Below are 12,399 nucleotides of genomic sequence, written 5' to 3'. Positions count from 1 at the left end.
ACCTTAAAAAAAAATCACAAAATATATGCAAAGGCACATAATACTTATAATATCAAACTTGATTTTTTGCATTTATGGATTATTTATTTTTATTTCTTAGTTTCACATTTTGTTTAAATTGACAACACATTTCACACATCACAAAGATGAAGAAAGTTGAAGTAGCATGCTCAAATCTACAATAAAAGCACAATTTTGAGTGATGAGAGGGTTGTTAAAAAGTGTTATATCTTTGAGGGTAAAAAATCTAATTTTGTGGTTTTCATTGTATATGTAAATTATAAAATATTGTCAATATTGAACTATAACTCAATACCATAAATAAGTAAGGAGAACGCTCCAAAATGATTTTGAAGCGAGTGCCCATAATGTATCATGTTAGCGAGTGCCCACCATGTATCATGTTACATGCTTTATGGCTCTATAATAAAATTTTAAGTATCCTCCTCTTTCATCACTGAAAGTGCTCTACTAAAAATGGGGGAATGGCATGTTCCCCTAAGGTTATAGTTTTAAGGGAAGACTTGTGCTACCTCCTTGCCATACCTTTTGTATGGTCTTTAAAAAAAAGAAGATCCCACTCATGCACACATGCCTTAATAAGCATAGCCATGATAGTTAGAACACATAACCTCATTAAAGACAAATGCTCGTTAACATGTTGATGTGTAAGGATTCCATGTGAGGTTTCTTTTGTATTCAATAATAAGAGCATTTGCCTTGTTCCTAACAATTACTCTTAAAAGTCTCAGAAGTGCACTATTAATATATTATTACGTTAAAGAGTAACCATAATCATTTTTTCTTACTGTTGTCTTATTCCATTATGTTAAAGAGTAACCATATATTGCTGTCTTATTCCATTATGTCATCTATGTTTCATTATAGCAACATCGAGACTGAATCATCGAACAATTCACACTATGCATGCTTTACTTTACATTACTTCCATGACATTAAAAAAAGATTCCTTTACTTCCTAAAAAAAGAGTGAGAATGAATAATTGACCACTTCTACATGCCTAAGATAGCAGTAATGTTGCCAGTGAGCAAGCTAATGTGTATTCTTTGTGTCCTCAAAATAATTGTGATAACAAATTATCTAACACTAATTAGTGCACCACATGCGTAGGCTTGCATCAATGTCGTCTCATTTTGCTAAGTCATGTTTTTTTTTCTTCCTTTGTGTAGTGTGGCAACTTGAGTGCCCACCCAAAGGCAGCTTGTTCTTCCAAGCTGTAGGGATTTTAACTAGGGACCTATCCTTTTCTAGTCACACAAACGCACACTGCTAGGCTACATAGACGTTGGCTAGGCATAATTATACCTAGATAGCATCATTGACAATGAATGATTAAGGAAACAATGCCCCACCTACTTAGGTTTACATAAATGCCACCATTCAACAAGGTGGCCCATCCCTTAAGAAGCGCTAGATTGAAACAAAGAGCTCTATTAATTAGAAAATTGTCACTCAAACCTTCATGTTTATCATGGTCAACCATGACCAAGTTGACTAGGCTACATTATGCCTCAATAAACATATTAACGTATATATATGTATTAGTATGCTATCCGTCCACATGTACAACAATCATCCTTTTACACATACCAAAGGAACAGTTTAGTTCTCAACAAAAAAAGGGAGAACCTAGCACCCCCATACTCTTCTCATGTTGCATATCCATATTCCCCCCCAGCCCACAACACTAGTAGAGCTCTTCATTATTTATAGCAGCCCACAAATTTGCTCCCACCTCTCATCCTCCCACACAAAAGATCTAGTGATCCCATCTAAATGTGGTATCCTAGTTGCAACCTGGTTACTAGCACAAGCTCAATGGTAAAGCCCTTGGGGGTTTGCTCCTCCATAGCCTCCTTCTTGCTCCATATCTTCACATTGGGCCTCTGTCCAACTGGGTTCTCTATCAATATCAGGAAAGTGTGTATTGGTATATTTAAGGAAAGATTTGAAAAAGTTGGTGACATATAATAATAGAAGAGTTGGATTGCCAAAGTTTGGGCCTAAAACAAAGAGGTCCATTCATGTTGGAAAAAAAGGAGGCTAGGTATAAATCATCCCCTTACTTGAGTAGACCTAGTTTTTGAAGTCTGCAAGAAGGCTTTCTTTTACCGATCGTGGCTGTGGTTGGCATCTGCAGAAATCGCGCGCGGCTATGGCCCCTCCTAAAGGTAGGTTCTCTTCCTTTCGCTTTTCTGCTTCCTGTCAGCTCTGCGTTCAGGATTTCAGAGATTGCCTGATTCCATTTTAGTTAGCTCTCCTTCTAGGGTTTCAAGGATTGCGTGTTTGTCTTGTTCTTTTGGGAGTTCTCGGATAAGAATGGTCTGATGTAGCCAGGAGCTGCACCTTTTTCCTCTTGCGAGATCTGTATTTTTGTTGTTTTCATTTGCTGCATCCAATAGGTTGTAGCGTTTTTTCTTTTGATCTTCTACCTTTAGGTTAGCGTTTTCTAATGTTCCTATCTTTCTGAGATGCCTCATGACTTTTCGCTAGGGTTTAAAACATTTTTCTTGCTATGCAGAGTGTTTATGCGGCTTGAGGGTTCTCGGAATGGTCTAGGCAGTCCAGGTTTAAGGGTTTTGCATATATTCTTCGCTGTGTGGTCTCGTGGTTTCTTGACGTATAGGCTTTCAGAGTATGTGGGGATGTACTTATACGCTCATTAGTAAGTTTTAGAGGTCTCAAGCTTGTCTATACCCATTGAATCTATAGCTTCCCTTTTGGCAATTACACATGCCACATTATGGACTTGGAAACTCTAGCACTACAAGGTGCCCACTAGGTATCAAGACACTGTAATACCAAGATAGCATGTATCATGTTTCTCCATAACAGAAGGCCTGGAAGTGATGCTGACTGCCTGTAAAACGTTAGGTGCTGTCTTTGATACTAGCCCATGTGCAGGCACTGTAGCTAAAGCGGACCCCAAAACTCAAGCTGCAAAGGCGGCAAAGGCCCTGAAAGCCAATGCCCACCTCAAGAAGAAGACCCGGAAGGTGAGAACCTCTGTGACATTTCACCGGCCCAAGACTTTGAAGAGGGCCCGTACGCCGAAATACCCAAGGCTTAGTGCCCCTCACAGGCACAGGCTTGATCATTACGAGGTGCTGAAGTATCCGCTAACTACTGAATCAGCCATGAAGAAGATAGAGGACAACAACACTCTGGTCTTTATTGTGGATGTCCGTGCTGACAAGAAGAAGATCAAGGATGCAGTGAAGAAGATGTATGACATCCAGACCAAGAAGGTCAACACATTGATCACGTAAGTACTTGTCTGACTTGTATTCTGGCTACATTATGGATTGACTTAATACATTCTTGCTTCTAGGATTTCTAGCTGTATCAGGATCTGCATGTAAATACTGATACCCATTCTCATCTTTTAGTCTTGGCTTTGCAAGCTGCAGAGCCCTATATTTCTGAAGCTAAATTTTGCCTCTGTATGCTGATTGAATGCACAAGGCCAGTCCCTAGTAATTATACCTAGAGAGTGCGGAGTGTAAATATTTTGCCATTCTTCAATGATTTTCTTTTTGTGTGCTTGCAATGTTGAATCACAAGTGTTTATTTGTAATTTTAAGTCTTTTCTTGAGAACCTTACCCTTTTTTGAACCCTTCTGTTGACAGACCAAAGGGACTGAAGAAGGCCTATGTGAGATTAACTGCAGATTATGATGCCTTGGATGTAGCCAACAAGATCGGAATTATCTAAATGTAAGAAATATGTTAGTACATAGAAGTTTTAGGTGTAGGATCTATCAAAATTTTGAACCTCGAGCTTTTGTTTATGTAATTTATAACAAGGTGAGACGTAAGCCATCTCTTGACTTTCAGAAGGTTAATGCCTGCCTGAACCCCTGCACCATTGAAATCAACACGGTTTGCTTTTACATTTGGTTTTCAAATCATGTTTTTTGCATATTGAGTCTGTTATCAATTCATTCAATTGAGTCTCCCACGTCAATGTTATAAGTTTTTCCAAATTTCTTGTATGCTGATGTGCACCAAATAAATAATTTTGCTTGTGATATTTCTCTATCAATGCTAACCTTTTGCAGGTTGTGTGCCAAGTCAAGTATAAACATATTTGGTGATTTTTTCCTTGTGCAATTCAGATGGCCAAGCTGAGAACCGTTGTTGTAATTTGGCCTAGTGTAGTGTTGACTCTGGAGTAGGAATGCACTAGGTACATTGCACCATGTAAATGAGCTTTTGATTGTGAAAGCAGGTGGGAGGGTACTGAACTTGTTTTTTGGGTTAATTAGGTTTTTTTGAGTTTTTGAGTGGCAATCAATTGCTGATATACATATGTTACATCCAAGATGTCTGCCAGCTGAGTAATCTAAGCACCACAGTTTGTAAATCATGAAGAAAAGTGGAACTGGAATGATGTAAAAGCCCTTTTTATTGGCAGGCAGGTTTCCTTACAATTTTAATGTAAAATGGTCGTCCATATGGCCTTTGTTTGTGATCTAGGATAGCGTGTAGGTTAGACTGCCTCATTGACTATGTTAGGCTGCCTCATTTAGGTCTACTATTCATACTTGCTGAATGAGGAAATAGTCTTGTTGTAGATGACAAAACTTAAGCTGTCCAAAAAGAGGGTGTGATAGGTGTAGACAAAGTCCCACGAGAGGTTATCCACTTTGTCCTCTCTACCCTGCAGATTAGGGCGAAATCCAACGTCAAACTAGCATGTCACTTATACATTGCATGTTTTTTTCACTCTCCAAAAAGAGACCCTGCAGTTTCTTATGCCTACACTGTGTGATGTGTTCTTTGAAAATTCCGCTTCTTGTGGCTTTCCAGGGCAAAAACATGTTTGACCAACAAAGATAACTAAACATTACTCTTGTTTAAATTGAAGTGGTGCTACAGACGCTCTACTCAAAAAGCCAAATTTTAGAGTGAAGAATGTGAAGACTTGCCTGTGCTCTTACGAATCTGTGGTATCTTGGAACTTTCATCTTTGTTTTTTCATCCTCTTGGTAGATCATTCAAAATAATTGAGTAATTGCAATTTGTTTTAGCTGAGAGAAATGGGGATGGCAATACTATTGTAAAGGAGGGTATGTGATTGCTTCCTGCAAACAGCTCCCTAAGTCTAACAGCACATAATGAATACAAGTTTTGCTGAGGAGCTAATGCGTCCAGAGCCTCTCTTTATTTGAGTACTCTGTTGAGAAATCTCAAAGGCACATGCACCTTCTCTTTCATTCCACCAGAATTCTCTTCAAAGTCAAAACATTAAGTACGCAAAGATGACGGCGATGGCATTAGTCTACCCCACTTAATCATGGGAAAAAAATAAACAAAACCACCAAGTTAAGGACTGCCAATACGGCACAACTCCATTTCCTCATAAACCTTTTGAAGTCAAGACAGCAATGTACCGAGTTCAGATGTCTGAGTTAGCCATAGCATGACACATGCATTTGAGAGTTGGAGCTAGTGCATGTGATATTCTTAAGCGAACTTGAGGGAACGCTTCCAGACATTAAACCTCGAGTGATCTATTGCAATCGATTCAGTGCATGTTTGCATTGTTAGGTAAAATTGCTTCCATCGGCAGGTATAGAGCAAAGGCTAAACAACAAAAATTTGAGGACTAATTTTTTCTCTGTGAAAAAGTTTTTGCGTGTTGTGTGTACACGTGCATGATTCTTAGAGCCAAAAATGGAACCATTGGAATTCCCCTCTAGTAAATATCTTTGCTAATCCATTGAAAAAAATGGCTCATCACCAAGAAGAATGTGAAGACTCACTCTTGACTATATTTTTGTAGGATTTTTATGGCCTCATGGGCTACCAATCAATATATATTGTTAGTGACTTCGAAAATAAATGGTAGTCACTTTTGGAGGGTTTTCTTTCAAAGATTTGATATGAGGTGGTGTCTGCTAAACTAGTGAACCAGCTCATTAAAGATATGCTTCATGCATATGTAAATAGGAGGCGGACGGATTGTGGCTAGAATCCACCTTTGGGGGTCATCTTTGACATGTGTAAGAGGATGTCATAAAGTGTTAACTTTTACCTCAAACTTGCCTTTTTGGAAAAATTCTCTTATACTCCTTGATTTGAAATTCAAAACCTCTACACAAATTGAATTTCAAAAACCACAATAAACCTTAGATTGAAAAGAGGGAAAAAAGAGATAATCATGCCGATCGTGGCATGAAAAACCGTGATATTCACGCGTGAAAAACTTAGCTTTTCATGGTTGGTTGTGAAAAGCTCAAAAAAATATTCATGCCAACCCTTGGCATGAGAAACCAAAGAAATCATGCTGCAAAGTTTTTATGAGAATTGCCTCGCCAAGTCTTAAAAATCTTATTCTAAAAATCTCATCCTCAAATTATTTGGCACGAAAAATCAATCTCGTTTTTCATGGCCATAAAACTGTTGAGAAATTCACGTCAAATTTTTTTCCCAAAATTTGGGGTCGAGAAGGTGATCAAACAATAGAGGCTAACTATTTTAGGTGCTTTTGAACCCAAAATTTGAAACTTTTTTGGCATGAAAAAGTAGAGTTCTTTTCATGTTCATGATTATCTCTAGTTTTTTACGTTTAGAAAAATTTCAAATTTTGAGGTTAGTGAGGTGATAATTTGTTTTGGACAGTTAGACTTCATTGGAAGTGATTTTGAACCCAAAATTTGACTTTTTTGTGTGTGAAAAACCAAAGTTTTTCATGATTGTCATTATTGTGAGTTTTTCAAATCTAAAAAAAAAATCATTTTTTGAGGTTGGTGAGGTTGAGAATATTTCGAGGAAAGTTCTAATTTTGAGTCTTTATTTTGTATTTGAATATGCATTGTGTTATTTCTTTGAGAAACTTAATAAATAAGGAAGACAATTCTTTATAGATCGCTCAGATGGTCAAAAGTTTTTGCTCAAAAAATGCTCGTCTCCACAAATTATCCAGAGTACATACGTTCCCTGAGTTAGAAGAACTGAGCTAGTTTCTCCGAGCTAGCTCTAAACCTTAACTATATTTGTCCATGTTTCTTTCGAGAAACTCTCCCATCTAAATGAAATATTTTTAAGAGAGAGAGAGAGAGAGAGAGAGAGAGAGAGAGAGAGAGAGAGAGAGAGAGATTATGCATGAGACAGAGGGAGAGAGAGAGAGAGAGAGAGAGAGAGAGAGAGAGAGAGAGTGTGTGTGTGTGTGTGTGTGTGTGTGTGTGTATATATATATATATATAGAGAGAGAGAGAGAGAGAGAGAGAGAGAGAGAGAGAGAGAGAGAGAGAGAGAGAGAGAGATTATGCATGAGAGAGAGGGAGCGAGAGATCTCACTATGCACGTGTGTAAGGGAGATAGGAATCAATCTTATGTATATATGGTTGTGTCTGATATATATATATAGTGTGTGTGTGTGTGCGTGTGCGTGTGCGTGTGCGTGTGGGAGAAAGAAAAAGAGAACTTAGGGTGTGTGCATGTGTCTTCACTTGTAAGAGGTAGAGAGAGAGTGTATTTATGAGAGAGATAGATTAAGAGAGAGTATATATGGTATATGTGTGTGTGTGTAGAGAGAGAGAGAGAGAGAGAGAGAGAGAGAGAGAGAGAGAGAGAGAGAGAACACACGATAGAGAAATCACGAGAAATTTTTGTGTGTACGCATGTGTATGTGCATGCAAGGGAGAGAGGCAGAGGGAGAGAGAGAGAGAGAGAGAGAGAGAGATTGTATTTTGCCTGGGTGTGTGCCAGAAAGTGCATGTGTTTGCGTGGGTGTGTGCACGAGAGAGAGAGAGAGAGAGCGTGTGAGAGAGATCTTAGTGTTGTGTGAGTGTGCATGAGAGACAAAAAAGCAATATTGAGAGGATGTTTTTGTTTTATATATATATATATATATATATATATATATATATATATAGTGTTTGTGTGATTGGAGAGAGAAAAAAGAAAACTTTGGGTGCGTGCGTAGAGTGTGTATTTATGAGAGCTATATAAAGAGAGAGAGAGAGAGAGAGCTTTGTGTGTGTGGTTTACCATGTGTAGATAATAAGAGAGAGCATGTGTGTGTGTGGATATGTGTGCAAGAGAGAGAGAGAGAGAGAGAGAGAGAGAGAGAGAGCAATGAGCAATGCTACATGAGAGAGAGGAAGAGAGGGAGAAGAGTGTGTATGAGAGAGAGAGAGGGGGGGAGAGAGAGAGAGAGAGAGAGAGAGAGAGATGTTTGCGTGAGAAATATTTATTGAGAGCAAGGCAGAGATTTCTCAACAAGACCACAAGATTCCAACAATCCAAAAAAAGACGCGGGTTTGACTTGCATAATTTGATATGGTAAGTAGAAACAAATATGAGAAAGAAAATCTAATGAAGCGAGAAGATGATCGCAAAATCAAAACCATAGAGTCTGCATAATGTCATCAAGCATATACCAAAACAAATAACCAAACATAAACCATATGACAGTAGCTCGATGAGAGGATGCCTCTTGTCATGGCTATTCCTTCTCCGCAATGTCATCAACATAATGCAACCGACCGCTTACGCACTCTATCAATCGATGATTGTAGAGTGGTTCAACCGAAATGTCCTATGCCATACACTCTAGATAACTAGGCAGATCCCTTTTTACTATAGTGAGCCATCATTCAATATACAAAGAAATCACAATATGACAAAGACTCAACAAAAGTTCTACAAGCCTAAAGAGAGAATGTTTTAGATGTGTACCAGCTTTCTGGCAAGTCCAAATTGAAGTCATTCTCCTCCACATCTTGAGAAGCCCCCAAAATTGATAGTGGTGTAACCTTCTTTGCATAGTGTGATGCCACCAAAGGATCCAAGTGCCTACTGCAAATCTCCTTATCGGCCTCTATAGCCAAGCAAGTGTGACTAGCGAACAATGTTGCTCTCAATGTTGGCGCTGTTCTTGCTTCTATTTCCATCACAGTTCCTCCAATAGGGAAAAGAAGCTCGATAAACATAAGAAGAAAGGAGACACACTTCTCCATGAATCCATGCCAAAAGGGCCTCCTCTATTCTCCTTTTGTAATGCATTGATGATGGCAAGAAGTGCAATAGAATGTATGAATCAAGACTCAAATGGAGTATACTAGCAGCATCACTGCCACAACCGACACAAATAACAAGGACACCTTTCCGTGCCTACGCAACAAAACAACCTAGAATGCACAAGCCTAAGCCACTCACAACTCCCATGTCATTACATTATTACTACACATAGAACAAGGAGAACATATAATCCACAAGTATTATGTCAATTCATCAAAACATGAAACAAAGCGGAAAGCGCAAGGACCTTTACACCCAACCCGATCTTATCTACCATGCCAACAAGGTTCATGGTCTAAGCCATCCAACTAAAGCCAAAAGAACACGTTAATATCCAACAAGAGGAATATTGATTTCCAATTGATTAATGAAAACAACAATACACACCTTGAGGCTACCTCTAGCTTCATTCTTGAAGCTATGCACTCCACTTACCATACGCTAAGAGCACATCACCAATGTCCAGCCATAATCTAAGCATGTACACTGAGAGCGTAACCTTTTCCTCTTTGACATCACAAGGTCAGGCCCCTTATATGTTTTAACACTATCTTACAAAAGTTAGGTGCCCCCTCCAAGTTGGTAGGCTAGTAACACACCTTACGATAGGTCCAATCTTGTAAATCTTATCCCAACATTTGTGGAAAAGTTTCCATGGTCATCAAGATTAGAATCCAATCCTCATAGTCTAACACATTGTGAGTGGCTCATAGTCTTAGCCCTTATCTTCACTATCTAACTCATCTTCATTATCTAATAACTTGTTGCAACATTTGGAGAACATTGAAGCATTCTTGTGTCTCTCATATGAGTTATTCATGAGAGTCATGGTGTAAGTTCCTTTTTTCTAGAAACCCATCACAAACGACTGGTGCAAGATCAATGCAAAAGTCTTGATTTTTTTACATCTTGAATGACACCCAATGACTTAGATGTTGGCAAGCTTGCATTCAAGATTGTGGTGATGTACTTTATACATGATAGATAGCAAACGCTTTCTTAGTAGTGTCCCAAGTTGTTCATGGGCATTATTGCCAATCCTTTTGTTTTGGGTATAGAAGGAGAGTGTTCATACTGGGACATGGCTATAAGGCTCTCCAAAGTTGAGAATTTATGAAGGAGAGCTTTTCAAGACTTCCACTTCACAACACAAATAAGTTACGCTTGTTTTGCCCCACAAGCAATACTCACTCGATGATATTCACTCCCTTGAAAGTGGACACAAACATGCACTTATACAAACGTGTATTGAGTCTTCCAGATTCTCTAAAGGGAAAAAAATTGATCACCTCAAAGAGGGTGACAGACATCGGTCCAAAAGGAATATTTCTAGGAGTAAGGACTCCAAAATTGGCACTTTTTAGAATGGTCACAATTTTTGTCATGGCCTTTATGGTAGGCTAATTGCACATTTCCCTTTCATGTACCTTTAGATGTCTACTCTTAGACATTAGTCTTTGACCTTTAGCATTTTCTTGGGCTACTTTTGCCTATGAGATCTGCACTTTTTTCAAGCTTGAGCATAGTCCCTATTTGCAACCTAGGACGCTTTCATTATTATTGTGGCTAGTCTTGACTCCTTGTGATGACAGCATGATTAGATGACGATGCTTTTTTTTAAAATTTTAAATAGATTTTTTTTTGTTGTGGATCCTATCCCCCAACTCTTGGTTTGGGTGGAGTCTATCCCCCATCTCTTGGCTTGGGTAGACAACTTCTACATCTCTTCTTTAAAAATATAATGCCTAAACCTGTGCCTAAACATGTAGAGATGAAGGTGAACCTTTTATCTTTAGACTGACCATCAATTAGTTAAAGAACAATAATAAATCAATATACTCTTTCTCAATGATTACATCCCGTACAAAGTTTTCTAGTTCTAGCAATATATTTCCAAATTCTCCACCCTTTTGCTTGAGGCTATAGACATGAGCCATGGGACTTATTATTGAGGCTAGTTGTAGTTGGAGCCTTTTAATGACATTAAGGAGTACTAGATGAAAATAATACCATTCTTTAGTTTCAAATAGATTTTTTAATGTTATGGAACGTATCTCTTGGTTTGGGTGGACAACTTCAACATCTCTACCTTACAAATACAATGCCTAAACTTGTGCCTAAACATAGGGATGAAGGTGAACCTTTTATCTTTTGACTTACCATCAATTAGTTAATGAACAATAAGTCAATCTAATCTTCCTCAAAGATTACATCTCGCATGAAGTTTTTTGATTCTAGCCAAATTACTTTACACTCTTGTTTGAGGTTATGGGACTAATTATTGCAGCTAGCATTGGCTTGGAGCTTTGTGGTGACATTGAGGGAGACTACATAAAAATGACATCTTTCTTTAGTTTCAAATAGATTTTTGATGTTGTGGAGTCTATGCCCCATCTCTTGGTTTGGGAAGACAACTTATACATCTCAACCTTCCAAATATAACACCTAAACCTACCCCTAGACATGTAGTGATGAAGGTGAACCTTGTATCTTTAGGCTGACCATCAATTAGTTAATGAACAATAAGTCAATGTAGTCTTCCTCAAAGATTACATCTCATCTAAAGGTACAAAGTTCTAGCAATATAATCTCAAATTCTCCACCCTCCTGCTTGCAAGGTTTTAAATTCTTGTTCAATCTATCTATATCTATCTATAGTGACTCCATCTAGCTCCACTCAGTGGAGACTCGAATCTTGAGGTATGTCTCAGGACCTTATACATGCCTTTCTAGAATCATCTTCAATCTTTCCCATAGCTTTGTAAACTTATTTAAACTTTCCACCACGCTGGAATAGTAGAGGACCATCCCAACATTGAGAAATGGCATTCTCCCTTCCAACATCAAAACCGCCTCCACATGAAATCGGAAGGAAACTATTCAACCTTTTTTTGAAAACAGTTACCAAAATCATAATAACGACGCGTGTGCAAGCAACCTAGAGTTGGTCTAGACAGTAATTCCTCGCTTGGCTCATTCGAAGAAAATCAACCAGATCGTTTTAATGTGCTTCACGGAGAAATCAGAAGCGCGGATAAAACATGCTTAATCATTGCCAAGACTGAGGTCTCTCGATCCATATGACTGAGGAGCTCAGAAATTTTGAACCAGTTTTTCTTCAAAGGATTGAGCTCAGAAGCAGAACTGGCGTTTAAAAACTGGCTGAGGATCTCCTCACAGCTCCTCTCTCTGGGACGCACTATCAAGTGCCCAGCAACACAATCATCCCTGCAAAGAGGATTCCTCACAGTTCCTCTCTCTGGGCCGCACTATCGATAGAGAGAGCTTATCATGAGAGATGAAAATTAGGGTTTCGATACCCTACATGGGGCCCAAATTTAGGAGCA

At 38.6% G+C, this 12,399-nt stretch overlaps 1 protein-coding gene and 1 non-coding gene across 3 annotated transcripts; one reads left to right on the top strand and one right to left on the bottom strand.

Annotated features, from left to right (window-relative positions):
* The first annotated feature begins 2,020 nt into the window (after positions 1 to 2,020).
* LOC147635044 (large ribosomal subunit protein uL23-like) lies at positions 2,021 to 3,917 on the top strand. 2 transcript variants are annotated; one of them, XM_086804293.1, is made up of 3 exons: positions 2,021 to 2,193; positions 2,927 to 3,287; positions 3,653 to 3,917. In XM_086804293.1, exons 1-3 carry the CDS (start codon positions 2,178 to 2,180, stop codon positions 3,735 to 3,737), a joined length of 462 nt encoding a protein of 153 aa, XP_086660419.1. In that variant the 5' UTR covers positions 2,021 to 2,177; the 3' UTR covers positions 3,738 to 3,917. The 2 variants fall into 2 exon arrangements, with proteins under 2 accessions (XP_086660419.1, XP_086660420.1); XM_086804294.1 differs by having other exon boundaries at positions 2,053 to 2,193; positions 2,936 to 3,287.
* An 8,104-nt stretch (positions 3,918 to 12,021) lies between these two features.
* Positions 12,022 to 12,110, bottom strand: LOC147635043 (small nucleolar RNA U36a). Its single transcript, XR_015266851.1, has one exon. It is a non-coding gene; the product is annotated as a small nucleolar RNA U36a (small nucleolar RNA).
* Between the last annotated feature and the right edge of the window lie 289 nt (positions 12,111 to 12,399).

The sequence above is a fragment of the Cibotium barometz genome, chromosome 10 (genome assembly GCF_041138505.1).
Source record: "Cibotium barometz isolate CiBa-2024 chromosome 10, ASM4113850v1, whole genome shotgun sequence".
Taxonomy (NCBI): Eukaryota; Viridiplantae; Streptophyta; class Polypodiopsida; order Cyatheales; family Cibotiaceae; genus Cibotium; species Cibotium barometz.
This window is presented reverse-complemented; position numbering and strand designations above follow the sequence as displayed.